At 38.4% G+C, this 26,410-nt stretch overlaps 7 protein-coding genes across 10 annotated transcripts; 5 read left to right on the top strand and 2 right to left on the bottom strand.

Moving 5' to 3' along the window:
• The first annotated feature begins 381 nt into the window (after positions 1-381).
• LOC103846140 (potassium transporter 13) lies at positions 382-4,269 on the top strand. The gene is made up of 10 exons (XM_009123077.3): positions 382-783; positions 855-1,083; positions 1,151-1,399; positions 1,499-1,549; positions 1,703-1,963; positions 2,074-2,126; positions 2,205-2,319; positions 2,441-2,695; positions 2,849-3,371; positions 3,447-4,269. The coding sequence occupies exons 1-10, from the start codon at positions 487-489 to the stop codon at positions 3,982-3,984; spliced, it is 2,571 nt and encodes an 856-aa protein (XP_009121325.1). The 5' UTR covers positions 382-486; the 3' UTR covers positions 3,985-4,269.
• Positions 4,270-4,347: 78 nt separating this feature from the next.
• LOC103846231 (copper-transporting ATPase PAA1, chloroplastic) lies at positions 4,348-10,036 on the bottom strand. Of its 2 annotated transcripts, none has more exons than XM_009123145.3 (18): positions 9,790-10,036; positions 8,646-9,162; positions 8,506-8,559; positions 8,258-8,411; positions 7,978-8,052; positions 7,621-7,898; positions 7,314-7,532; positions 7,068-7,166; positions 6,711-6,860; positions 6,473-6,619; positions 6,331-6,381; positions 6,088-6,245; positions 5,885-6,017; positions 5,723-5,820; positions 5,397-5,643; positions 5,072-5,275; positions 4,897-4,977; positions 4,348-4,808 (listed from the first exon to the last, which is right to left on the bottom strand). In XM_009123145.3, exons 2-18 carry the CDS (start codon positions 9,087-9,089, stop codon positions 4,578-4,580), a joined length of 2,823 nt encoding a protein of 940 aa, XP_009121393.1. In that variant the 5' UTR covers positions 9,090-9,162; positions 9,790-10,036; the 3' UTR covers positions 4,348-4,577. The 2 variants fall into 2 exon arrangements, with proteins under 2 accessions (XP_009121393.1, XP_033148253.1); XM_033292362.1 differs by having other exon boundaries at positions 8,646-9,157; positions 9,784-9,801.
• A 369-nt stretch (positions 10,037-10,405) lies between these two features.
• LOC103846297 (phospho-2-dehydro-3-deoxyheptonate aldolase 2, chloroplastic) lies at positions 10,406-13,479 on the bottom strand. Its single transcript, XM_009123239.3, has 5 exons — positions 12,973-13,479; positions 11,823-12,100; positions 11,452-11,728; positions 10,960-11,205; positions 10,406-10,884 (listed from the first exon to the last, which is right to left on the bottom strand). The coding sequence occupies exons 1-5, from the start codon at positions 13,420-13,422 to the stop codon at positions 10,618-10,620; spliced, it is 1,518 nt and encodes a 505-aa protein (XP_009121487.1). The 5' UTR covers positions 13,423-13,479; the 3' UTR covers positions 10,406-10,617.
• Positions 13,480-15,342: 1,863 nt separating this feature from the next.
• Positions 15,343-19,015, top strand: LOC103846397 (probable protein phosphatase 2C 62). 3 transcript variants are annotated; one of them, XM_033292548.1, is made up of 10 exons: positions 15,343-15,656; positions 15,873-16,814; positions 16,899-17,020; positions 17,130-17,302; positions 17,457-17,523; positions 17,788-17,878; positions 17,970-18,139; positions 18,233-18,376; positions 18,490-18,618; positions 18,687-19,015. In XM_033292548.1, exons 1-10 carry the CDS (start codon positions 15,434-15,436, stop codon positions 18,855-18,857), a joined length of 2,232 nt encoding a protein of 743 aa, XP_033148439.1. In that variant the 5' UTR covers positions 15,343-15,433; the 3' UTR covers positions 18,858-19,015. The 3 variants fall into 3 exon arrangements, with proteins under 3 accessions (XP_033148439.1, XP_009121595.2, XP_009121670.2); XM_009123347.3 differs by having other exon boundaries at positions 15,347-15,656; positions 15,873-17,020; XM_009123422.3 differs by having other exon boundaries at positions 15,355-15,656; positions 15,873-17,020; positions 18,690-19,013.
• A 374-nt stretch (positions 19,016-19,389) lies between these two features.
• LOC103846652 (protein ROOT PRIMORDIUM DEFECTIVE 1) lies at positions 19,390-21,407 on the top strand. Its single transcript, XM_009123653.3, has one exon. The coding sequence runs from the start codon at positions 19,875-19,877 to the stop codon at positions 21,105-21,107; it is 1,233 nt and encodes a 410-aa protein (XP_009121901.1). The 5' UTR covers positions 19,390-19,874; the 3' UTR covers positions 21,108-21,407.
• LOC103846556 (aspartic proteinase Asp1) lies at positions 21,274-23,378 on the top strand. Its single transcript, XM_009123535.3, has 6 exons — positions 21,274-21,701; positions 21,790-22,131; positions 22,230-22,457; positions 22,532-22,673; positions 22,748-22,948; positions 23,024-23,378. Exons 1-6 carry the CDS (start codon positions 21,529-21,531, stop codon positions 23,219-23,221), a joined length of 1,284 nt encoding a protein of 427 aa, XP_009121783.1. The 5' UTR covers positions 21,274-21,528; the 3' UTR covers positions 23,222-23,378.
• Positions 23,379-23,798: 420 nt separating this feature from the next.
• LOC103846741 lies at positions 23,799-26,410 on the top strand. Its single transcript, XM_009123767.2, has 10 exons — positions 23,799-24,275; positions 24,362-24,459; positions 24,537-24,582; positions 24,708-24,790; positions 24,891-24,955; positions 25,357-25,418; positions 25,505-25,564; positions 25,673-25,705; positions 25,981-26,046; positions 26,137-26,410. The coding sequence occupies exons 1-10, from the start codon at positions 23,859-23,861 to the stop codon at positions 26,182-26,184; spliced, it is 978 nt and encodes a 325-aa protein (XP_009122015.1). The 5' UTR covers positions 23,799-23,858; the 3' UTR covers positions 26,185-26,410.

The raw sequence follows: 26,410 nt of genomic DNA on the forward strand, positions 1-26,410 counted from the left end.
AAATAACAAATAAAACAAACTACAAAAATATTTTGAATACTCTAAAATATCTAAATCACCTTAATATATATAAAAACATTATACATATTTAACTAATTTCGAATATCTTCGGATTCTAATTCGGATTTTGGTTCGGTTCGGGTTATAATCAAAGTTCAAAGTATTAAGCTCATAAGTCCCATTCGGATATTTTTGTAAAACAGTTCAGATTCGGTTTCGGGATTTCCAGTTCGAGTTAAGGTTGGTATTTTGGGTTGAGTTAAAAACGCCCTGGCCTAGCTTCAGGTCTATTCTTTGATTCGGTTTTGTTTATAACTAAACCGGTCTTTAATTGAACCACGATACGACACGTGTAAGCTTCTTCCTCATCCGAGCCAGGTCCTCTCTCTCTCTCTCTCTCCCAATCTCCATCTCTGATCAGATAACGAATCTGAATCACAACAGATCTAACCTTCCCGCGTCACTGATCCTTTTCTCTTTCTCCCGATGTTTAGCGTGGAAGAAGGAAGCAGCGGAGGAGACGGCGGGTCCGAGATGGACGACGAGATAACCGGAGACGGCTCCACGTCCTCCTTGTCGCGTTGGGTCTTCGACGAGAAGAACGATTACGACGAAGACTACGACGACGACGACGACGGGTACGACGAGCGCCAGCACGGCGACGTGGATTCCGACGAGGAGGACGACAATGTGGAGCAGCGTTTGATCCGTACCAGCCCCGCCGTTGACTCGTTCGACGTGGACGCGCTCGAGATCCCTGGAGCTCAGAAGAACGACATCGAGGTCTGTGAGTGCCTTCTCTGTGTGATCTGATTATACGTAAGCTTAACCCAAGTGTTTAATTAACTTTGAAGGACTCAAGCTTAGGGAGGAAGCTCGTACTTGCTTTGCAGACCTTAGGGGTTGTATTTGGTGATATTGGAACTAGTCCGTTGTACACGTTCAGTGTCATGTTCAACAGATCTCCAATCAACGACAAGGAAGATGTAATCGGAGCCTTGTCGTTGGTTATCTACACTTTGTTATTGCTCCCTCTTGTAAAGTATGTGTTTTTTGTTCTTTGGGCTAATGACGATGGTGAAGGTATATTCTCTTTTTATTCCACTATCTTGTTGAAGGATACGACTTAATATGTGGTAATGAATTGCAGGTGGTACTTTTGCTTTGTATTCGTTGATCTGTAGGCACGCGAACGTTAGCCTTATCCCGAATCAGCTTCCATCAGATGCTCGCATATCGGGATTTGGTTTGAAGGTTCCGTCTCCGGAACTTGAGAGATCTTTGATAATAAAGGAAAAACTTGAGGCGTCAATGGTGTTGAAAAAGCTTCTTCTGATTTTGGTTCTTGCCGGCACTGCTATGGTGATTGCTGATGCTGTTGTTACGCCTGCAATGTCAGGTATAGGAAAAAAGGGTTTTGTAAGACCTTGTAATGTAGTCAGATGTGTATGAAGTAACATGTGATCTTCCTCTAACTATAACCTCTTTTTGGACGCAGTAATGTCTGCTATTGGTGGTCTGAAGGTTGGAGTTGGTGCTATAAAACAAGGTAACTTGTAATGTAGTTGACGGCCATCAGCTTGTGACTAAGAAATATGAAACGTTCTCGTGTCTGGTCATTAATTAGAAACATAAATCTTCTCGTTACGAGTGATTAGTCACCACTTTTCTGAATAAATTTTAATTGTGGCTCCATTTGCAGATCAGGTGCTCGTGATATCAGTCAGCTTTCTTGTGATCTTGTTCAGTGTACAGAAATATGGAGCCAGCAAATTGGGGCTTGCTTTGGGTCCAGCTTTACTTCTCTGGTTCTTCTGTCTTGCGGGAATTGGGATTTACAACCTTGCTAAATATGACAGCAGTGTCTTTAGAGCTTTTAATCCTGCACACATCTATTTCTTTTTCAAGAGAAACTCTGTTAATGCGTGGTATGCGCTTGGGGGCTGTGTTCTATGTGCAACTGGTAAATTTCTATTTCATATTTGGGGAATAGACTTTTAGAAGCATAAAATATATTGACTGAATTTCTTCTAAATGTTAAGTCTCATATTATACATGCGGATCTTGTCTCAGGTTCGGAGGCCATGTTTGCAGATCTTAGCTATTTTTCCGTTCACTCGATCCAGGTAGTTTAAAGAGATAGAGACTCATTTTTGCTTCTGTTCATCTGAAACTTTTGATTCAGTGTTAGTATTTATATGCAGCTTACTTTCACCCTTCTGGTGTTACCTTGCCTCTTGTTGGGTTATTTGGGTCAAGCCGCATACCTTTCTGAAAATTTCAGCCATGCTGAGAATGCTTTCTTTTCGTCAGTTCCAAGTAAGATCCGTTAGATTCCCACAGTACGTCAAAGATAAACAAGAGTATTCCTTCATTTGCTGGCTTGATTATTCGGCTCATTTCAAATTTCTAACTGTTTATCACTCTTTGTTTTTTTCAGGTTTCATATTCTGGCCCGTCTTTCTCATTTCTAATATTGCTGCCCTAATTGCCAGTCGTGCAATGACAACTGCCACATTTACATGCATCAAGCAATCAATAGCACTTGGCTGTTTCCCCCGTCTTAAAATCATTCACACTTCAAAGAAATTCATCGGACAGATATATATACCGGTTCTAAACTGGTTCCTTTTGGTGGTGTGCCTGATCGTTATCTGCTCTATCTCAAACATCTTCATGATTGGAAACGCATATGGTAATATTCCCTTCTCATAGCATCTGGTTTGCGGCAAAATTGGAAAATTTGTTTGAAACCCATTTTAGTTACGTCACAACGTATTGAAAACTAAGTTTATGCATTTAATCCTGAACATATTGTTGCCTTTGGTTTTGGATTTTGTATCTCCAGGCATTGCAGAGCTGGGGATTATGATGACTACAACAATTTTGGTGACCCTTATCATGCTTCTTATCTGGCAGACAAACATCATAGTCGTGTGCTTGTTTGCAATTGTTGCCCTAGGAGTCGAACTGATGTTCTTTTCATCAGTTTTATCAAGTGTGGCTGACGGAAGTTGGATAATCCTTGTTTTTGCTGCAATCATGTTTTTCATCATGTACGTTTGGAACTACGGGAGTAAACTGAAGTACGAAACCGAAGTCCAGAAAAAACTACCAATGGACCTACTGCGAGAACTGGGTAGTAATCTTGGTACAATTAGAGCACCCGGTATTGGTCTTCTTTATAATGAGCTAGCGAAAGGAGTTCCAGCTATATTTGGTCATTTCTTAACCACACTACCTGCGATCCATTCCATGGTCATCTTTGTGTGTATAAAGTATGTCCCTGTTCCAAGCGTGCCTCAGTCTGAGAGGTTTCTTTTCAGACGTGTCTGCCCAAGAAGCTATCATTTATTCCGCTGTGTTGCCAGGTAAACAAAGCTTAGTGATTTTCATGTGGGAAGTAATTTGTTTTTATAATATTTCCTTTCTCGTGTTTAAAACAGGTACGGATACAAAGATGTGCGGAAGGAAAACCACCAGGCGTTTGAGCAAATTTTGATTGAGAGTCTAGAGAAATTTATAAGGAAGGAAGCGCAGGAGCGTTCACTTGAGAGTGACGGAGACAATAATACGGATTCAGAGGATGACACGACTCTGTCCAGAGTTTTGATAGCACCCAATGGAAGTGTGTATTCGCTTGGAGTGCCTCTCTTGGCAGAGCACTTAGAGACATACATGCGACCCTCGGAGAAAAGGAGCAGCATGGATTTTGGCGCAGGTCCTTCAAATGAAACACCAGCGCTGGATGCGGAACAGAGTTTAGAGAAAGAACTGTCGTTTATACACAAAGCGAAAGAGTCAGGGGTAGTGTATCTACTGGGACATGGGGATATAAGAGCTACGAAGGATTCTTGGTTTCTGAAGAAGCTGGTAATAAATTACATGTATGCTTTCTTGAGGAAGAACAGCAGGAGAGGGATAACAAACCTAAGCGTTCCGCATTCTCATTTGATGCAAGTTGGAATGACTTATATGGTGTAAACCGGTTTCTGTGAGGATCTGCAAGCACACCGATCAAGCAAATCTCATGGAGTAGTCGAAGAGCACGAAAGAACACAAACCAACTCGGGTGAGAGATTTTTTCTTTTTACACACTGTTTCATAAATGTTTTTTGGTTATAAAAGTATAGGAGAAACGAGATGATTATTTTTTTTGTTTTGAGGGTTGAGATATGATTATGTGCTTGTTCTTTTATTGATTGATTTGTCCTGGCTCTTACTGGGTATTGTATTTGGAGTTGTATAATAAAGGAGCTTTGGCAAAGAGTTTTCCTTTTGGGGCTGTATGATTCTTCATTCCCCAATTAGTTTTTGCTTATTCACTATATTTGTACAAAAATCACATTCCAGTGGTCTCAAGGGCAGTGACTTAAACACAAAAGCCAGTGAGAGTGTCTTGAATGTGTTATTGTGTCTATAAGTTACAAGTTAAAAGCAATGGTCCTCAAATTATTATCTTTGTTTTGGACCTTTGGTCCTCTTACAAGCTCAAATAATTAAAATGAAGAAAAGTAGAGAAGGAAAAAGAGATCTATCTCTGCAAAAAATAGCCTCAATATAGCTGAATCCTCGGTTTAAGAGCTTTCCTTCAACCTTGTATTCTCATGTGGTGATTGCTTTGTTCCTTCTTTTGGTTCCCATTTGACATTTGTGTCTTCTCGGTTCGAGAAGAATCTGTACCTCAGAAGTAAAGAATTAGTCATGACACCGAGAGAGCTCACACCCATGAGAGCCCCCGCCATTGATGGAGTCAACATGGTTCCAGTCAATGGCAGCAACACTCCAGCTGCAACTGGGATCCCTACCTGTATATGTTTTTAAAAACAAGAGACATTCACTCATTAGAAATTCGCAACCAAGAAGAGCAAAATATGAAAATGCAGAACAACTTACAATGTTGTATCCGAATGCCCACCAAAGATTTTGCTTTACAGTCTTCATGGTTTGCCGGCTTAGCTCCAATGCATCAAGCAACTGCGTAGAAATCATGTAACACCTAACTACATGTGTCCAAACTCATGAAAAAAGTGAATAAACGTATAAGAGTTGTGGGATTAATATAACAAACCTGTGTTAACCGATTGCCCATCAGGACAACGGGAGACACCTCACTGGCCGCTCCTGCACCACCACCCATGGCTACTCCAACATCAGATGATGCCAGAGCAGCAGCATCGTTTATTCCATCTCCCACCATTGCAACGATGTTCTTATTCTTCTGAAGTTCATTGATAAACTTCTTTTTCTCTGCTGGTTTAACTCCTGATATAACCTGCATAATAAGTTCGGATCAGGTACTGTGTTTTGGCACTTTCACTATCATCAGTTCCTATGCAATTTTTAAGGAGCTAAGGTGATTTTCAGGAGCTCAATCCATGGAGAGAAGAACATACCCTGTCTTGAGGAATACCAACAACAGATGCTACATAGTTTGCAGCACTCTTCTTGTCACCAGACAACATGTACACATCAATCCCCTGTCGAGTCAAATTCTCAACAACTTGTGCAGCATCTTCCCTGATCTTATCTTCAAAGCGAATGACTGCAGCAAGTGTATTATCCACCCCAATATACACAACAGACTGGTTGTTGGATTCATTCTCTTCAGATGCATTCAATAAGTTCCCAGTGGCTCCATGTCTGCATTGAGCAAAGCGTGAATTCAAAAGTGAAGGTTATGTCAATTAACGACTAATACAAATGAATGAACAGATTATACCTCTGAACCCACTCTAGTGTCCCAACTGCAACCCTCTTGTTGTTGACGATAGCAACGGCGCCAGACCCTGGTTCCTCAGTAAACGTTCCATCCTCTGCCTGCAGTGATGGAGTTCATTAATTTCATCAAACAAGGGAAGCATATATCATTTAACAGTCCCACCTTCATGATTTGACAATTATGAGCCCGGGCTGCTTTAACAATCGCTTTCCCAACAGGGTGAGTAGTGTTTGACTCAACAGCAGCAGCTAACGTCAGAACATCAACTTCTGACCAAGTATCATTCAAATTATGCCTGCGTAAGAACCATGAGATGTCACATCAGATGTTTATCATTCAATTTTAGAGAGAGCAAAGAGCCTAACCTTGAATCTTCAGGAATAATAACTTCAGTCACAACAGGGTGTCCCTTTGTCAGTGTCCCAGTTTTGTCAAAGACAACAGTATCAACGGAGGAAAACTTTTCAAGAATATCACCACCGCGAAGAAGTAAGCCTCTTCTTGCTCCTAATGACGTACCAACCTAAAGCATATATCAAGCTATTCAACATCTTACCTCTGTCTCATCCATAACAGAAAAAAGGTTTTTGTTCAGTTAGAAAAATTACCAGCATTGCAGTTGGTGTGGCCAACCCAAGGGCACATGGACAAGCCACAACCTAAATCCAGATAAAGGTCTGTGAGACAGCATGATTACTAAAAGAGGAGAACGGTGATCATAATACTTTATGTTATACAAAAATGTTATACCAGAACGCTGCAAGATAGTTGGAGGGCCAAAGAGATTGGGCTCCCGTTATGCAAGGCAGAGGGAAGAATATGTCCACCAAATAGATTCCAGAATGTAAATGTAGCCGCAGAGATTGCCATCACTCCATACGTGAAACGCCCCGCGACCTGTAATTGCCAAAAAAACAAAAACAAATATTAGTCCTGAAATGACCCTAGGAATTTATATAGAAAGGTAAAAAGGAAAGAGAAAAGAGACCTTGTCAACCAACTGTTGTACGGGTGCTTCTCTGCTTTGAGCCTCTTCAACCATACGAACAATGTCCCCAACTGCAGTTTCACCCCCTGATCTATGCACTTCGACAGTAAGAGTTCCATTCAGGTTTATAGATCCTGCGGCGACTTGACTCTAGCCCAAGAGAATTTTTTAACAACAAAACATTAGTTACATTACATCCATAAGTTAGTACCAAGAGCAGAATAGTTGTCTAATGTTAATGATATGTATAATATGTGCAAAAAGACAACAACAAAAAAAAGTCAAAATGATATTATTCTTTGTCATCTAGTTCATGCTAACATATTAAATATAGATAAGTATAGCGTAGAAAATTACCCCTGCTTCTTTTGTCACTGGCAATGGTTCACCTGTGAAGCTTGACTCATCAATAGCGCTTCTACCTGACTTGACAATACCATCTGCTGGAACTCGATCCTGCGTGAGATAGGCAAAAGCATGATTATGCGTCAACGACACTTTGCGTTAGCAGGGAAACAAAATTTCTAAAGTTGTAGCATGCCATTAAACATGGGAAATAACATCATACAATGCATGAGTAAATGAAAATTATTTTCTTCTTACTCCTGGTAGTATGACGACTAGATCGCCGACAGAGAGACTATTACAAGGAACCTCAACAGTTGAGTCACCATCAAGCAGAAGGCGAGCCTTTGAAGGCAAAACACTCAGAAGGCCAGTCATATCACTGGTGGCTTTTATTTTGGCTCTCTGTTCAAGATTCCTTCCCAGTAACACAAAAGCTATTAACATCACTGGTTCCTCAAAAAATGTCTTCCATCCCTGGATGATGTCAAAACAGCTTTATAATATCAGCCACCAACCACAAGGAGCAGTAAGTTTTGAAACTCCAACAAGAATAGTTACTTACCAATTTTGGAATCAAGGCTGCCAAGGCGCTAACACTAAATGATGACATAGCCCCGAGACCAACTAGCGTGTTCATGTTGGGAGAACCTTTTAAAAGGCTTTTGAAACCATCAAGTATTAGCTGACGGCCGGGACCAAGCAAGGTAAGCAAACATAAAGAGACATGGAACCCCGTTGAATGGACTGCGTGAAGCCAGGGAGCCTTCACACCAAGAAAGTGAGTTACATGGCCAACTAGGCATACAGCACAAAGAGCCCATGAAACAGCAAGCTCGCGTCCTGTAATCCAGACAAGAGACTATACGATCAAACATCAACATCCAAAAATAGCATATCAGTTTAGGGGAAACATTCATACCACTTTGTTTTAAGCGAGCCTGCTTGTCTTTTGTCTTAGTTTCAAAAACTTTGAAGAAATTCTCTGTCACCAAATCTGGAACAAAGAAACATACTTAGTACTCATACCAAGAACGACAGCAATAATCTAAGACAGGAGATAGCAAAAGAAGCTAAAAACAGTACAAGATCACAACTACAGAGTTATCTAATACTAGTTGAGATAAAAGAAAACAAAATCTTAATACACCATCAAGCACATACTGAATCATCATTATTCAAATGAGACTGAAGCCTCTCACCTCGAGGAGTAGACTGAAAGCCGCAATTGGTGAGATGATTGGCAAGAGTCTCGCCTAAAGTCTTTTGCCAGTCAGGTACACTTTTGGCTTCAGGTACAGGCCACACTATCGCTGTCTCCGTGGTGAGATTAACACTAGCAGTAGCAACTTGTGGCTATACAACAAAGAGAAAGAAAACAAAATAATCAGACAAAGCAAGTTCTAAAGAAACATAAACAACATGAGTTTTGGTCTTAAAGGCAGCTTACTTGGCTTTCCAGTATTTTCTTCACACTTGCTGAACAACCACCACATGTCATCCCCTTCAATCAAGTACAACATCAACGTTGTTAAACACAACAGTCTTGAAGTGAATTTGAGTTCATCAAGAGAGATAGGAGGAACTTACTCCGACATCGAGGATAATGATGTCTGAAGACGGAACAGAGACGCCACCACCCACTTTCGACTTTAAATCACCACTCTCCGATCCTCCTCCTCCTCCTCCTCCTCCACCACCACCGCTTCCACCGTTATACCCTCCAAATCCACCACCACCACTAGAGATACTCCTGAAAGACGGAGACGAGCTGGACAAGCACTGCAAACGGCGCCGTATCACCGGCAAAACAGCAGCTCCCAAGGTTCTATAACAAACCGAACTCGACGAGACGATTCGGCTCGCGCGAAAGCAACCAAGACTACGCGAAGCGGGAGAGGAGCGAGCTAGTAACAGAGGACGGAGATGCCTAGCGCCGGAGAAGTGGCGGTGGAGAGCTTTGGAGATAGTGAGGAGAGGCAACGAAGGAGCCATCGCCGTGATGGTTGAGAAAGCGGCGAATGTAGACTCCATTGGAGGTGGCTCCTCTGAGCCTCTAGTTTATCTTTTGTTGTGATGTCGGGTCTGAAAATCGATTACAGCTTTAGGTGGCGATTGGTTTTCCCGCTACCACCCGCAAACGCAGCTTTTGCGGTCGGTAGCGGTTGTCGGCGGTTTGCAACAATCACTCAAATCGCCTTAAACCGCTTCAAACCGCTCAGAATCTCATAAATTCAAAAGCTGGCTCCAGCTAGCGTTTGCGGTTGCGGTTGCGGGCGGTTGCGGGAGGGTAAATTTTTTTTCTTTTTTTTTAAAACAATATATATACAAAGAAAAAATATTTAATAAAAATTTAAAATTGAAATTATGAAAATATTAAAATATATCTATTTTATTTTAATTAATATTATAAAATTTTATAATAAAAACAATTTCAATAAATTTTCAAAAATTAAAATTATAACTTTCTAAATATAAATTTTATATTTATTATAATTTTATGATTTTTGATATTTTTATAATTATATTAAATGTAAATATTGTTAATTTATTATTTGACTGTTACCGCATTTGGTAGTTAACCAGTCATAAGTCACCCGCAAACGCACCAATTTTTAACCGCAGTACCAGTCGTATAAATCTCTTAAAACCGCTAGAAACCGCAACCGTCCGCATCCACAAACTCCCGCAACCGCAACCGCAACCGCTGCGTTTGAACCAGTCAGGCCCTTAATGGGTTTGTCTAAAGTTTATGTCTTTTTGAGTCAAAATCTTACAACAGAATGAACAGACTTTTCGTGGTAAAGATTGACTCTTTCTTGCAGCCAGCCAGACTAGTTATATGGGTATTGGGTTTGGTTCGGATTGATTCTTTGTTTCTTCGATTTTAAAAGTTTAAGATTTATTTGGAAAATTAAAAAAATTGGTTCGGTTTAGATTTGATTATTTCGGTTTTTAATTTAGTTTGGGTAGTAAAATTAAAAACCGATTAATATTCAAAATAATTTTAGTTCCATTCAAATTTGGATTCAATTCCAGTTTTTTTGGTTAATTCTAGTAAAAAAAATTAAATTCAAAAGTTTTCAAATTAAATCTCAGATTTTTATGATTTCAGATAAAAAAATTTAAACGATCGGATAAATTTTACTATTTCAGACAAAAATAATCATTATAGTTCATTTTTAAATATTTCAATTTGTAAATAATTTTTGTAACTTATTTTACTATTTTAAAACTAAAATATAATTAATATTTTTTATGTATGTAAATTATATCACAAAAATTCAAACCCATTTAGTTTTTAGTTCAGTTTTAATTTTCCGATTCTAAAAATATAAGATAAGTCGACAAAAAAAAAACTCTGAAACTTTAACTGATTTACCAACCGGTTTATCAAAGCATAACCAAACACAAAAGCATAACCAAACACAAAAAAAAAAAAAAAAAAAAAAAAAAAACCAAGTGTTTTACTTCACTAGTCCACAAGCCAAACTTAACAGAGCCACTCTATACACATCATCATATCATAATTAGGATAAAGGGCATTGTCCTCTTGTGTCCTCTATAATCCAATAGACGACAGAAGGCTCCCTGAACTGAGTCTTCTCTTACGCAGACGCTCAGCGATGACGAAGGCAAGCTCCAGGGACTGAGAAGCGTTGAGCCTCGGGTCACAGTGAGTGTGGTAACGCGAGCTTAGATCGTTGTAAGTGATGGTGCGCGACCCTCCAACGCATTCCGTCACGTTCTGACCCGTCATCTCTAGGTGGACCCCACCAGGGAAGCTTCCTTCTTGATCATGCACGTCGAAGAAGGCTCTCAACTCGGCCTGAGATAATAAAATCAATAAGTGCAAAGAACATACGAGCTGAAATGTTTTAATGTATGTAAAAGATTTATTTACCCTGATTGCATCGAAAGAACGAGTTTTAAGCCCACTTGGAGCCATGATGGTGTTGCCGTGCATTGGATCACTAACCCAAGTCACAATCTGACCGGCTCCACGTACTGCTCTGATCAAATGAGGAAGCTTCACCCTCATATTCTCAGCTCCCATTCTCACTATAACTGTGATCCTTCCAGGCTTGTTCTGTGGGTTTAGTATCTCTATCAGCTCCACCAGTTCACTAGGAACCATCTTATCACTCGCCTGAGTCAACAAAAATACACAATCAAGATGAGGAAACTAAACATATATTAAGAAAATAAATCCATATTTTCCGTGATTATTAATTTTCAATAACTTTTAGCCAATAGTAATTCAATGCAGTCAATTAATTTTCTCAAAGTTTATAATCTTTTTAGAAAACATTAAAAAATCTATCTTTGTGAAAGAAAACTTTTTTCTTAAACATCCATCTTAATGGAACGGAGAGATTTTATATTAATTAAGTACCTTGATTCCAAGGGGGTTAGCGATTCCCCTCAAGAACTCAACATGAGCACCGTCGAGTTGGCGAGTTCGTTCCCCAACCCAAACCATGTGAGCAGAGCAGTCATAGTAAAGCCCAGACGTTGAGTCTTCTCTTGTGAGCACTTGCTCATAAGGCAGGAGCAAACACTCGTGAGACGTCCAAAACTCAGTAGTGGTCATGATCGGGTGTGCATTGGTAAGTCCAGCTGCGTCCATGAATCCTAAAGCCTCATCAACTCTATTAGCCAATTCACGGTACCTGTTCCATCATAACAACAACAAAAACAGCTTCTGACTTAAGCAAAGCTTGTCTCCAAATGATTTAACACAAGTTTATAAGAGCTTGAGCAAACCTGTCGCCCTGTTCACTGTGTTGGCTGAAATCAAGATTCCATTCGCTAACTCTCTCCATTGCTGCATAACCACCAGTAGCAAATGCTCTCAGGAGATTCAAGGTACCCACAGATTGTGTATACGCTCTGACCATCCTATGAGGATCAGGAATCCTAGATTTCTCATCGAAAGCATCTCCGTTTATGTTATCTCCTCTGTAACTAGGCAGCTTCACACCATTTTTCTCCTCGAACGGGTCTGATCTCGGCTTCGCAAACTGACCCGCCATTCTCCCCACCTGAACACACAAAACCCATCAAACAAACATAAACTTCTCCACAAACAAATCAACACACACACACACAAGACTAAAAACAAAGCAGAGTTGAGTGAAAAATCAAACCTTTATAACTAGCATCTGACCACACACACACAGAAGACTCAAAACAAAACATAGGTGAGTGAAAAATCAAACCTTTATAACTAGCATCTAACCACACACACACACAAAACAGAGTAGAGTGAAAAATCAAACCTTTATAATTAGCATTTGACCACACACACACACATGACTTAAAACAAAACAGAGTTGAGTGAAAAAATCGAACCTTTATATAACTGGTATCTAACAACACAAACAAGACTCAAAACAGAACAGAGTTTGAATGAAAAACTGAACCTTTATAACTAGCATCTAACCACACACACACACACATACAAAACAGAACAGAGTGAAAAATCAAACCTTTATAATTAGCATCTGACCACACACACACAAGACTTAAAACAAAACAGAGTTGAGTGAAAAAATCGAACCTTTATAACTGGTATCTAACAACACATACAAGACTCAAAACAGAACAGAGTTTGAATGAAAAACTGAACCTTTATAACTAGCATCTGACCACACACAAAACTCAAAAACAAAACAGAGTAGAGTGAAACAATCATACCTTTATAACTAGCATCTGACCACACACACACAAGACTCAAGAACAGAACAGAGTTGAGTGAAAAATCAAACCTTTATAACTAGCATCTGACCACACACACACAAGTCTCAAAAACAAAACAGAGTTGAGTGAAAAATCATACCTTTATAACTAGCATCTGACCACACACACACACAAGACTCAAAAACAAAACAGAGTAGAGTGAAAAAAATCAAACCTTTATAACAGGCATCTGACCACCGAACATGAGAACAACGCCCATCTGAAGAAGAACCCTAAAGGTATCCCTAATGTTATCAGCGTTGAACTCCTTGAAACTCTCAGCGCAATCACCTCCCTGGAGCATAAAGGCTTGACCCATAGCGGCTTGACCAAGCTTCTCCTCGAGCTTCCTCGCCTCTCCAGCGAAGACGATGGGAGGGTAAGAGGAAAGCGTCTTCAGAACAGAGTCGAGATCCTTCTGATCCGGATACTCCGGCAATTGCAAGGCCTTCATCGATTTCCAGCTGTCTACGCTCCATTTAGCCGGACGGCCTGGAGATTTCTCGGGGTCGGTTGAGTGGACGGCGAAGACGGGGGAGAAAGAGATCAGACGGCGAGGAGGGGGGCGGTGAGGGAGGAACGATTTGGTTGGGAGGGGAGAATAAACGTTGAGAGTCGTCATCATCTCTGCTTTGAGAGGAGGATAGAGCGAAAGAAAAAGGTGAGATTTTTAATGACGATAGAAAAGTAAACACATCTGTTTTATATGAAACAATATTCTTATGATATTACCCTGTAATCTAGGAAGATCTTAATTACCTGTAACTAACTCTCCTTTATACGTAAGTGTATCAACGATGAATAAAATAACGAAGTCTTAAGATATCTTCTGTATATTAATTTTGAATCATTCCCACATATTTTCGTAGCTGCATGTCATCAACGAAAATAATTTAAGAATTGTTAAAAAAATAAGTTGGTCCATATAAATATATATTAGATTTTTTATTAAAGTAAATATCGAATTAATTAGTAGTGTACAAAATAATATTTTTGTATTTTCTTAAATAAAAGCTACGGAATTATCTAATATGGTTAACATATATATGACAATTAATGGTTATGAATAATATATATTTGATAACATTTTTTCTAACCTCTCACTTTTTGTTTAATTTTATACTATTAAAAAAATAAACAATCACATTAAGCATATAATAAAAAAAATTATATTTCTTCTTATATGTTATATTTTGATTTTTTTTAAAACGACCATAAATTACTAAAAATGGTAAAAATCTCACATTTAAAATTTTGTGATCAAAGTTTTGACTTTTTTTTAGCAAGATACAAATTATCATATATCGTAGGGGTAGATGTTCAGATACACGTTCATGTACGTATCGGGTATTTCAGTATAAAGTTATAGAATCCATTCGGGTATTTTTACATTTCGAGCCGAGTTCGGATATTTTGGGTTGGGTTCGGATATTTAAATTTTGAAAAAAAAATAAATAAATTATTCATTGTTTAAGTTTTTTGTATTTAAAATATATTTTAACTTAACCGGTTTTCTAATTTTTAAAAGACTAAACTATTAGTAGGTTAGAAATATATTAATTTAGTTGTTTTAAAAATTTTAGATGCAACTTTTGTCAATGCAAAAAAAAGAGTTTGATATGTATTTTAAGTGAGTAGCAAATGATTTTGTCTATAATTATATGTATATTATCAAATTATGAGCAATGAGCATCATTAATATAAATATTTTGAATAAAATGAGAGAAGTAAACTAGAATTATCAAGTTAAATATACGTATGTTTGGTTATTTTCGCATATTCATTCGGGTTCGAATATTACCAGTTCGGATTCAGATATTACTCGAACTCGTGAAATAAGTAATTTGTTTTGTTCTTCTTGAATTATATGATTTTTAGATCGAGCTGGTGAATATATACTTAACAGAAATTTATATTTCGAGTTTGCATGTATATTTTATAACAACTTGATATATTAGATTTGAACACTAACTTGTTAATATAGTTTTCCGGTGATTTTGTTCTTCAAAATTTTGAGTCTTAGTTATGTATCTAAAGTGAAAATAATTTTTACAGATGTCTATTTTTTTTAAATTGACATTTATGTAATTCACCAAATTCATAGAAGAAGTTAAAAAAAAAAAACTTAACTCATACGAAAGCAAAATTTTATAGAGGTAAAAAATGAAATCACTTATGAGTTAATAGTAAACAAATTGAGAGCAAGAAACCTAATCTTATTTTGTCATTATACAATCGATGTTGCCTATTTGTTTATGGTGATTTGTGTCAGCTGCAAAACTTAATTTCATTTTGTGCATATAAAATCTTAAAAATAATTAAAATGATATGTAATATGCTAACTATTCAACAACAATGATATATTTAAGAGATCAACATTTATATTCGTCATTATATAATCGATAAAAATTGTAATGTTGCAAAATGTTAAAACTATTTAATAAATAAAAATTATTATAAAAACTCACTTATCATCTAGGCTTTCATTATTATGTAAGAAAAGTATTTGCCACGTGTCGTGCGTGTAGCGAACACATCTGTGTGAGACAGAGGGTCACCACTGGGTTATTATCTTCTTCATCGTCTCTCTCTAAAGCATCATGTGACTGTTACAAAACTTTAATGTTATAGTGTTAATGGCAGATCCTTTGATGGTTCTTTCTCTTCAACCTCATCCGTTTCTGATCTTCTCTTCTTCTCTTAACCGTCGATGGGGTTTGTCTCGGAGTGGGATTAGATTCTCTGTTTCCGAGTTTCGGTTGAGAACTTCTCAACTACAATTGTCTAATTCTACTTCACCTTCACAGTCTTCTTCTTCTTCTACTGCTCCGGAGAAGCTTGATCTCGTGTCTAGCACTCGTAAGCCTTGCTTCCTCTTCTTCCTTTGTTCTTTCCTACTCTCTCAGGACTCAGTCTAGTGTCTTCGAGACTCTTTTTGTTTATAAAGTTTGGTTCTTTTGAAGTGTCTGAAGCCTCAACTTCTAGATTATCAAACATATGTAGTTTCAAAACATCTGAGGATGATTTTTTAAATTTTATAATGAATTTTATAATTATACTTGTTTGGATCTGTAGAGTTAAAGGATGGAAGCCATGTCTTCAGATTCGGAGATGCAACTGAAGTTGAGAGGTATCTTGAGAGTGAAGAAAAAGCGAGATGCTTTGAGCTAGAGAAGAAGCAACGTGGCAAGATAGCAGAAGAAGGAGTGAAAGATGGACATGCATTGGTAGATCTAGATCCTGTTTCTGAACTGGAGTCTCCCAAGGAAAAATCTGCTGTGAAGAGAAAAACGGTGAAGTCTAGTACTGAAACAGTTTCTGAGAAAGAGGAGAAAGCTGTGCATGCGAGTCTCAGCAGTGTGATCAAAATTAAGGATCGTAAAAGAGTTCGTTCTCCTGTTAAGAAAAAGAAAGAAACGTCGAGTACAGTGGATGTTTTGGGGAGTGGAGATGAAGTTGAAGCTAAAGTTGCTAACTCTATAGTTAGTGTAGCAGAAGCTATTCCTACTAGCTCTACTGAAGAAAAAACCAATGAGAATGTGGAGCCACTTTCTTCTGAAGTTATGGAGAAAGTCTCAGTGAATGAAATAAGAGACTGTGAGACAAATGGTTACAATCAACTCACTGAGAGTCGAGTGGAGGAGCAAGCAGGACCAGGATCATCTAGTTCAGAACATGACTCACAGTTGAATGATCTCAAGGAAGTTATTAAGGTTTCTACCGTTGAACTTGATGAGAATTTGGAAGAGATGGAAAACCTGATGAAGACTTTCGAAGCTGAGGAAAATCTTGTCGTTGAACCAACAGCTACAGTTGCTGTGTCTACTGATGAACTAGTTGTTGTGTCTCCTGAGGAGAATCATGTCGTTGAACCAACAGCTACAGTTGCTTTGTCTCCTGATGAACTAGTTGATGTGTCTCCTGAGGAGAATCTTGTCGTTGAACCAACAGCTACAGTTGCTGTGTCTACTGATGAACTAGTTGTTGTGTCTCCTGAGGAAGATCTTGTCGTTGAACCAACAGCTACAGTTGCTGTGACTCCTGATGAACTAGTTGATGTGCCTCCTGAGGAGAATCTTGTCGTTGAACCAACAGCTACAGTTGCTGTGTCTCCTGATGAACTAGTTGTTACGTCTCCTGATGAACTAATTTCAACTTCGGAAGCAACAAATCACAGCGTTGAGGAGATTGCTGAAACGCCTGTAATTGATACGTCTGAAGTGGTGAGTCCTAAGTCTAAACCATTAAGCAGTTTAAAATTTATAGAAGGAAACAGACATAAGAGACTGTCTTTCAACAGCCATCACTCTAATTAGTTTTCATTCTTATAAGGCAAATGATGAAGAAAATGTGGCTTCAACCATAGAAGGTGAAGTAGTTGTGATTGACAGTAAAAATGATAATGGTAGCATATCTAAAACTGTCAACGACACAAATGATGAAGATCTCCAACTTCCTGAACCTGAAACAGCCGGTCTTCAACCCATTGAAGTGGCTTCAGACAGGTTAGTAAGTGATATATTTTACTTTTGTGTTTATGAATGCTTAATGTACTATACTATTTGTCTTGCATTGATCAATATTTAATCTACATATTCATTCCTGGGTGGTAAGAATCATATGTTTTTGATGTACTTGGATCTTTGACATCTAACACAGGGAAGAGCTTGTGTCCAAATCATTTTACTTGGAATCTGGTTCTGCTTCACTCCAAAACCCCAATAAGGTACCTGTGATTCCTTCTGTTTTCAGTTTACTTGTCTTCTACATGTACAAGTAGTTGCGTTACTATCACCTTATGCATTTCATTAATTCATTAAAAATCTCCTTTAAAAAATCTTACAATTTTAGAGAATTTTTGAATATGATTTGACCCTATAGCGTATTAATATTATTGTTAGCACAGCACAATAAAGAAACAGTAGCTCTAAATTTTTAAGTACTTAACACTAAACTATATGGCTAGTAATGTAAAAGTAATGATGTCCAGGCATTGGCAGGTCGGGAAGATGCTTATTTTATCTCTGACAACAACAACTGGCTAGGTGTTGCAGACGGAGTCTCTCAGTGGTCTTTTGAAGGTACGTTTAAAGTTTTCTTTACTTAGTTTCAAAAACACTCACTTGTTAGCTGCTTCTTATCCAGTGTATGTATGCTTGGTTCATCTTTCAGGAATCAGTGAGGGTATGTATGCTCAAGAACTTATGAGCAACTGTGAAAAGATTATCTCTGATGAAACTGCAGAGATATGTGATGATCCAGTTCATGTTCTTCATAGAAGTGTTAATGAGACTAAATCATCTGGATCATCCACAGCCTTGATTGCTCATCTTAGCAATAATGTGAGACTTGGTTACATTGGCATTCTTTTTGGGTAATTAAAGCAGTGTGTCAAGACTAGATTGAGTATGTGATCATGTAAACTTACTTTGTAGGAACTCCACATTGCCAATATTGGAGACTCAGGATTCATGGTTGTCAGGAACAGAACAGTATTGCAGAAGTCGTCTCCAATGTTTCATCATTTTTGTTTTCCCTTGCACATCACACGAGGCGATGATATCCTAAAACTTGCAGAGGTACGAGTTGCTTATTACTTCAAGCAATGTCAATCATGTTTCCAAGTAGCAGACATACACACTCTTGAATAGTTTATTTAAATATATGCTGTCTTCTTTCACACAAACTACAGGTTTACCATGTGAATCTAGAAGAGGGTGATGTTGTCATTACAGCATCTGATGGGCTCTTTGACAACTTGTATGAGAAAGAGATTGTTTCAATAGTTTGCAGGTTACTGGAACAGGGTTTGGAACCTCAGGTGCTCAATGTTACATTATTACATCAATGGTTGTTGAATTGTGTTGATTAATATATTTTTCTTTGTAGCAGAGAATAGCAGAGTTGGTGGCTGCAAAGGCACAAGAGGTGGGGCGATCTGAGACGGAGAGAACGCCGTTTGGAGACGCAGCTAAAGAAGAAGGACATGATGGATACAGAGGTGGTAAACTTGATGCTGTTACTGTCATCGTTTCACTTGTAAAAACTGTCTCTATCTAAAGTATATGCATCTTCCTCTCCCACTGTATATAAAGAGAGAGATAATATGATGCACATCACCTTGGTTGGTTTCTCTATTCTTTAGTTAAGCGATGTACAATCATGTAAAGACTGATTACAACTAAGTGGGTGGAATAGAACATGATCCAGTGAACATAGGCACATAGCTGGCTGGCTGTTTCATGCTTCCGGTTAACGCTGGGAGCCGAACTGAACCGTTCTAAAAACGATTTTCTGTTTGGTAATTGCTTACTTTGAAAAAGAAAAAAAAAAGTAATTCTCTCAAATCGCCTAAAATAACATAAAAAAGAGAAAAAGATCAAAATAGCATTAAATCAAGATAAAATGCTATTTTGGTCATTTTAGTTTTTGAGTACTATTTTTGTGATATAAATTTAGAAAGGTGCTATTTTGGAGATTTGCCCTAAAAAAATCAAAATAGCTTTTTTTTTATTTAAAAAATTTTAATGTTTATTTTTTATTTTTTAAAATTTGAAAATTTATTTTCATCATTTTTTTATTTGAGTACTATTTTTGTGACAAAAACTTAAAAATAGTTATCCTAAAAAAAATTTCAAAAAAATTTCAAAAAAATTGATTGCTTTGATTTTTTTTTTTAAAGATAACTATACCCAAACCATACTAAAAAAAACGAACCAAACTAATCAAATTCAAACCAAATCAACTGAAACTATCCGAAAATTAACTGAATTTATCAGAAATTTTAAGCAAATGTAAACCAAAATCAAACACTAACCGAATCACGAATCAAATTTTATTTGGGATAATTTCGGTTAGTTTTATGTTTAACCAAACTAACCGAAACCGAACAACCCAACTTACTGAACTACCCAACCCAAACTAACCGAACAACCCAACTAACAATCTCAAGCGCAACAAACATTGGGCCGGGTCCAGATATTGAAGCCCTAAAACCAACACTTCACTCACTCTCCTCTCTCTCTCTCTCTCTCTCTCTCTCTCTCTCTGGGAGCCCTTTCAGACAAGACAGCAAAGATGAAGTCTTTACTGAGAAACGCCACAACCTTAAACCCTAACACCAAACTAACAACAACAAAGCTCCTCCCTTTAATCCACCAAACCCTCACCAAACCCTTCTCCCAATCCACCACCATCCCCACGAAACAAGACCGAGTCCGCGACCACGCCTACGACAACTACATGGAAGTCGAGAAAAAAATCCGCAAAGTCGTCAAGTTCCACTCCCTCATCCTCTCTCAGCCCCAACACACCATCCCAATCTCCCTCCTCGACACTCTAGCTCGCCGCCTCGGCCTCGGTTTCAAGCAGCACGAGCCTGGCGCTTTCCTCCTCAAGTTCCCTCACGTCTTCGAAGTCTACGAGCACCCTGTCCAGAGAATCCTCTACTGTAGGTTAACCCGCAAGGCTCTTGATCAGATCCGTGATGAGCAAGAAGCTGTGGTTGCTCAGATACCAGACGCTGTCACTAGGCTGAGGAAACTCATTATGATGTCCAACACTGGTCGGATCCGTTTAGAACATGTTAGAATCGCGAGAAGCGAGTTTGGTCTCCCTGAAGACTTTGAGTATTCTGTGATTCTGAAACATCCTGAGTTCTTTAAGCTCATTGATGGAGAGGAGACTAGAGATAAGTATATAGAGATTGTTGATAGAGAAGAGAGTTTATCTCGTTGCGCTATAGAGAGAGTTAGAGAGTTTGAGTATAGAACTAAAGGAATAGACGCAGAGGATGTTAGATTCTCCTTCCTCGTGAACTTCCCTCCAGGTTTCAAGATTAGTAAGTACTTCCGCATCGCTGTCTGGAAATGGCAGAGGCTTCCTTACTGGTCTCCCTACGAGGACATCTCCGGTTACGACCTGAGATCCTTGGAGGCGCAGAAGAGGCTGGAGAAGAGAGCTGTAGCTTGTATCCACGAGCTGTTGTCTTTAACTGTTGAGAAAAAGATAACTCTCGAGAGGATTGCTCATTTCAGGAACGTGATGTGTTTGCCTAAGAGGCTGAAGGAGTTTCTTCTCCAGCATCAGGGGATATTCTATATTTCGACTCGTGGCAACTACGGGAAGCTTCATACTGTGTTTCTGAGAGAGGCGTATAAGAGAGGGGAGCTTGTGGAGCCGAATGAGGTTTATTTGGCTAGGAGGAAGTTGGCTGAGCTTGTGATGATGAGTCCTAGGAAGGCTAAGGTTGATGGTGAGCTTGTTAGGTACAGGAATGGATTTGATGATGATGAAGATGATAGTGAATGAGATTGTGGAGGGTCACTCATTGTTATGTGTTGATTTGAATTGAAGATAGATGCCAAACAAGATAAGCTTACTTGATCTGCAAGATATACTTTGGGCTATTATCTTTCTCATCAGCAGAATATTCTTTAACTCAGATTCATAAAAACAATCTGGAATATTTGTTTCTTGAGTCCTATGGTTTAAGCTAAGAATCCTCTTACCTGTCTACTTATGTCAAGTAAAAAAAATATTCTTTCTTTGTTTATTTATGCAGAAAAAGTCCTTTTAGGAATTCAATATAAAGACAATTTTTTCTTGTAATAAATATCTTCAATGTCTTTGGTCTCTGTCGTTTTCCATCTTCATCATCAGCATCACGTGATTGGCTAATACAAAACTTATTCTATCTTTATTTTTTATTTCACCTCACTAACCGTGAAGAATGGTGAAAATGAATGTTCGTTGTATGATTCTGTTGATGGTGATGTCTCTGGGGCTCTCGTCGGCAGTTGATTTCAGATGGAGGAAAGGTGGGGGGTTCTCTGGTAGATTCACCAGAGGAGCTGGCGGCTCTTCAGTTGTGTTCCCAGTTCATGGAAACGTCTATCCTCTTGGGTAACTTCACAAACTTATTGCTTATGGTCTCTCATTACAGAAGCTCCTATGAGGTTTGATTCTTTTTGTTTCTTTGGTTTTGGAACAGGTATTATAACGTTACCATCAACATAGGACAACCACCAAGACCTTATTATCTTGATCTTGACACTGGTAGTGATCTCACTTGGCTCCAATGTGATGCTCCTTGTGTTCGTTGCTTGGAGGCACCTCATCCACTTTATCAGCCTAGCAACGATTTAATCCCTTGCAGTGATCCATTATGCAAGGCGATGCATATGAATGGTAACCATAGATACGAGGCTCAAGAGCAATGTGACTATGAGGTTGAGTATGCTGATGGAGGGTCTTCTCTCGGTGTACTCGTTAGAGATGTCTTCTCGTTGAATTATACAGAAGGTCTCCGTCTCACTCCACGTCTTGCTCTCGGGTATATATAATATATCTTTGGACCGACAGTTTTTTTTTTTTTTTAGTTTAAGGAGTTAGTTTTCCCTCATTGGAGTATTTTTGTTTTGTTTGTAACAGATGTGGATACGATCAAATCCCAGGGGCATCGAGTCATCATCCTCTAGATGGAGTGTTGGGGCTTGGTAGGGGGAAAGTAAGCATTTTATCACAGCTTCATAGCCAAGGTCATGTCAAGAATGTTATCGGTCATTGCTTAAGCAGCTTAGGTGGTGGGATTCTGTTTTTTGGAGACGATCTTTATGATTCTTCAAGGGTCTCTTGGACACCTATGTCCCGTGAAAACTCGTAATTTTAACCTCTTCTCTTTGTTAACTATATTGCTCTCTTCTTGCTGTAATAGCATTTGTTTTCTCTATCAGAAAACACTACTCTCCTGCGATGGGAGGGGAGCTTTTGTTCGGGGGAAGAACAACTGGGTTGAAGAATCTGTTGACAATATTTGATAGTGGCAGTTCTTACACTTATTTTAACTCCAAGGCGTACCAGGCAGTCACATACTTGGTAAGGAACTTGTAAAAACACCTTAGAATGTGAAGAGAGAAAACACTCAATGATTATTGTTCTTCTGTTGGTAGTTGAAGAGAGAGCTAAGTGGGAAACCGTTGAAAGAAGCAAGGGATGATCACACGCTGCCTCTGTGTTGGCAAGGACGTAGGCCGTTCATGAGCATAGAAGAAGTGAAGAAGTATTTCAAGCCTCTAGCTTTAAGCTTCAAAACCGGGTGGAGATCAAAAACTCTGTTTGAAATACCCCCAGAAGCTTATCTCATCATCTCTGTAAGCAAAATCTTCTCTTAGCAGTCTCTGACTTTTTTTAAGTACAATGCTAAAGTATTGGTTGAAATGTTGCAGAGGAAGGGAAATGTATGTTTAGGAATCTTGAATGGCACAGAGATAGGTCTCCAGAACATGAACCTCATCGGCGATATATCAATGCAAGATCAGATGATAATCTATGACAATGAGAAACAATCCATTGGGTGGATCCCAGCTGATTGTGATGAACTTGCTTCACTACAAGCTTCTGCTGCTCAAGTTTATGAATATTGAGAATAATGCTATAATACACAGTTTATAAAATCCTTGGTAAAGAAAAACTGAGATGTAATAGATAAAAACTTCATTGTTGTAGTTGTATCATATTTTACCAAACTGAGATGTAATAGATAACTTTTCTCATCTGAATTGGATTGTTGTTTATAATTCATTTTGTGTGTCTAAACTTTTACTTTTTTTCATTGAATTTATCAAACTTGAAAGATACAAAGTGAGATTTTGGGGTGATACACAAACCACTGAGTATGCCCTATCAGAGAGATTTAAGACTTAACTAACAAACAGCCAAAACATTAACAAAACTAATGTAAAAGACCAAAAATATCTGATCACTCCAAGACACATCTATCCTCCGTGAGATCAATGTAAAGAGTTCTTCAAAACAAACACAAAAGGTAGAGACTTTATCAATCTAAATGTGTGTCTTAAAGTTATAGTTTGTCAAAAGTAACTAATTAAAAAGGCTAATATGAGCAATAGCCAATAGATGCCAAATTGGTTTAAACATGTGTGGTTGGTTCGGTTAACCAATTTAATGGTTTAGTTGAACCCGGTTAAGTAGCTCAAAAACTTCCACACTATCTCCGGCGAATTCACTTTGCTCAACTTCTCTCTCTCTCTCTAAGCTTCAATGGCTTTCTCATTCTCCTTAACTTCGCCTTCACCAAGCTCCACTCTTTCCTATTCCAACACCCACCAGTTCCCGAACCCGTCTTCTTCATTTCCCGTCTCGTTGTCCGTCTCTTCCCCCAGCAACACTCGCCGCCATCTTCGTCTCTCCATCACCTCCGCGTTGAATCCACAGACGAAGAAAGCTTCAACGGGTAGTGGTGGGACCAACAAGAAACGGAAGAAGAAGGGTAAAAGTTCGAATCTTAAGGAGAATTGGGAAGTGAGAGAAGCAGATGATGTGCTTGAGGAAGATTATGATGATGATGATGGTTCTCTAGCGAACTCTCCTCCTACCATACCTAAGCCACCTGCTGGGTTCGTTATTGATGAAACTGGTAGAGTTCTTATGGCCTCTAAGAAGCGAATCGCCACTGTGGTGAGTCACAAAGCTTCACTCTTTGGTAGTTATGTGTAAGGAAAGTAGAAATTTTTAAGTGGTTTTTGTTGTTGTGAATGAGACAGGTTGATCCGACAAATAACAGCCCTTTGGATTGTGTAATAAGAAGAGTGTTTACTAGTAGTAAAGGAGAGGATTGTATGCTTCTTTGCCCTGTTGATACGTGAGTAAATGCTCTGTGTTTACTTCTTCTCCTATCATGTTAGCAACTTTGTTATATTGATTCGTTTCTTGCTTCAGGCCAGTTCAGATTTTGAAGAGCACAAACATAGATGGATGGTCAGCTGTAAGTTTTCTCCTTCATTCACTTCCATTTTTTGCTTCAGAAGAGAGATACCTTTTGTATAAGAGTCATTTTCTAGATTTAAATAGCTTTGTTTTTTATTATCTGGATGTTTCCAACTTTTGTAGGTTAGTGATGAAGAGGTTGAATCTCTTCTTCCTGCTGCTGCTTATGCTCTTGCAAAGATCCATATGCATCTTGTACACAGCGGGTAGGAGGACCGTGACCGGTTTCATGAATAATTCAAGCTTTAGTTTCCTATGCTTCTTTGTGTCTGATACCATCTTATGGGTTTATCACTTGTAAATCAGATTCTGTTACACTGCAAGGGGAGGCTTTTGCTACACTGAAGATAATGTCTTTGATTTTCGCACAGGCAACAAGCTCTTTCTTTTCACATATATGCATGACTACAAGTCTTCTGATTAATATTACCTAGCGTCTGCTCTATATGAGCACACACTAAATGATCCTGGCTTCATATTTACTGTGAATATATAGATTATCATGCTTTTATTATTTGATTGAATGTCAGTTAAACTATAGAGTTGCGAGATTACAACGGATAATAGGTAGAAAACCTTGGAACTTGCATGGTCCTGTGAACTTGCATCTTTAGTAAAAAGTCTGTGGTTATCTCATGTTTTGTTCTTGTTATCTACGTCCTTCTAAGTGAGAGGTGTTTTAACGGGTCTGCTCATATGCTTATATAGCTTATTGTTGTGTGTCCTACTTTGCTCATGTCACTAAATGTGTAGAAACATCAACTATTTGCAGATGATGGCCAAGATGTTGAAGGTTTGCCAACTGAAGGGGTTGAGATTACATGTTTTCATCTGGTATACCATTGCTTTTCGCATTGTTATTGATAATTTGTGGTGTCTTTTAAGATGTTGAGATGTCTAAACATGAATTGTGAAATCAGGATGGATCACACTATATGGTGTACACGCCTTCAGATCCACTTCTCTTTGTTGCTGCTAAGGTAAGCTTGTAAACTTTAGTTGCTTTTAAAAACTTTTACCAAGCTGTATCATTTTTCATGTAAAGAATGTGAAACAAGAGTGATAAAATGTCAACTCCATCTATGCAGGATCCGAATGGGCTGCTGCAAATTGCTGATGATGTAAGTGAACCTCTCTGCTATGTACTTACAGAGTCTTTTGGGTTACTAAAAAGGTGTTGAGCAAAAGCTGCACTACTAGATGTTGACATTCTGTGATTTCAAAAATTGATCCAAGTATTTGATAGGCCTTAGCAAACATAGTGTGATGTTTCTAGTAAAATTAGAGAGCAAAAGGAAACAGTACTAGGTTCTTGGTTCTTGGTTACTTTTGGTTCTCTGGTTTTAGAAGGGAGAATTGCTTCTTATCTAACACATGTATGCCAATGGGGTTACAGGAGCTCCTAGACGACCCAGCTGTGATCAGCGCCATAGACGAGGAAACTGAATTCAATGCATTGGTGGTACGTACATACACATCATCAAACATATTTAATTGTTTTAAGAAAAAAAGAATGTGATGTTGAATGTGGTAAACTGATTGTTTTGGGCAGGAGGAAGAGGCGGCTCTTCTGGAATCATTGCTTGGGGAAGAAATTTAAAAGCTTTTCATAGGGAGACCTACTTAGCTTTCTTTCTTTCTTTTTATGTTCCATATCAATGCTATTCCTTATGATGTTTTCCTGTTTATCATTAAAAAAATGTTTTTCTATTGCAAATCTTTATCTTTGGGAATGGAATGTTAATTGAGTTCCCATCATTTGTATGCAAAAGTCGATGTACAGAGACGTATGGTTCAAACACCAAAGCTAAAAACTCCATTGATTA

Source organism: Brassica rapa, chromosome A01 (assembly GCF_000309985.2).
Source record: "Brassica rapa cultivar Chiifu-401-42 chromosome A01, CAAS_Brap_v3.01, whole genome shotgun sequence".
In the NCBI taxonomy this organism is placed as follows: Eukaryota; Viridiplantae; Streptophyta; class Magnoliopsida; order Brassicales; family Brassicaceae; genus Brassica; species Brassica rapa.

Coding starts and splice junctions, on each gene's coding strand:
- LOC103846140 (XM_009123077.3), top strand. CDS start 487: ATGTTTAGCGTGGAAGAAGGAAGCAGCGGAGGAGACGGCGGGTCCGAG. Junction 784..854: donor CTCAGAAGAACGACATCGAG/GTCTGTGAGTGC, acceptor TTAACTTTGAAG/GACTCAAGCTTAGGGAGGAA. Junction 1,084..1,150: donor GGCTAATGACGATGGTGAAG/GTATATTCTCTT, acceptor AATGAATTGCAG/GTGGTACTTTTGCTTTGTAT.
- LOC103846231 (XM_009123145.3), bottom strand. CDS start 9,089: ATGGAGTCTACATTCGCCGCTTTCTCAACCATCACGGCGATGGCTCCT. Junction 8,560..8,645: donor TCATTATCCTCGATGTCGGA/GTAAGTTCCTCC, acceptor ACTTGATTGAAG/GGGATGACATGTGGTGGTTG. Junction 6,382..6,472: donor AACTATCTTGCAGCGTTCTG/GTATAACATTTT, acceptor ATCTGGATTTAG/GTTGTGGCTTGTCCATGTGC.
- LOC103846297 (XM_009123239.3), bottom strand. CDS start 13,422: ATGATGACGACTCTCAACGTTTATTCTCCCCTCCCAACCAAATCGTTC. Junction 12,101..12,972: donor GTCAGATGCCTGTTATAAAG/GTTTGATTTTTT, acceptor TTGTGTGTTCAG/GTGGGGAGAATGGCGGGTCA. Junction 10,885..10,959: donor GTTCTTTCGATGCAATCAGG/GTAAATAAATCT, acceptor TTATTATCTCAG/GCCGAGTTGAGAGCCTTCTT.
- LOC103846397 (XM_009123347.3), top strand. CDS start 15,434: ATGGCAGATCCTTTGATGGTTCTTTCTCTTCAACCTCATCCGTTTCTG. Junction 17,021..17,129: donor TAATTGATACGTCTGAAGTG/GTGAGTCCTAAG, acceptor CATTCTTATAAG/GCAAATGATGAAGAAAATGT. Junction 18,140..18,232: donor TTGCTCATCTTAGCAATAAT/GTGAGACTTGGT, acceptor CTTACTTTGTAG/GAACTCCACATTGCCAATAT.
- LOC103846652 (XM_009123653.3), top strand. CDS start 19,875: ATGAAGTCTTTACTGAGAAACGCCACAACCTTAAACCCTAACACCAAA.
- LOC103846556 (XM_009123535.3), top strand. CDS start 21,529: ATGGTGAAAATGAATGTTCGTTGTATGATTCTGTTGATGGTGATGTCT. Junction 21,702..21,789: donor GGAAACGTCTATCCTCTTGG/GTAACTTCACAA, acceptor GTTTTGGAACAG/GTATTATAACGTTACCATCA. Junction 22,132..22,229: donor ACTCCACGTCTTGCTCTCGG/GTATATATAATA, acceptor TGTTTGTAACAG/ATGTGGATACGATCAAATCC.
- LOC103846741 (XM_009123767.2), top strand. CDS start 23,859: ATGGCTTTCTCATTCTCCTTAACTTCGCCTTCACCAAGCTCCACTCTT. Junction 25,706..25,980: donor TGCTGCAAATTGCTGATGAT/GTAAGTGAACCT, acceptor ATGGGGTTACAG/GAGCTCCTAGACGACCCAGC. Junction 26,047..26,136: donor CTGAATTCAATGCATTGGTG/GTACGTACATAC, acceptor TGTTTTGGGCAG/GAGGAAGAGGCGGCTCTTCT.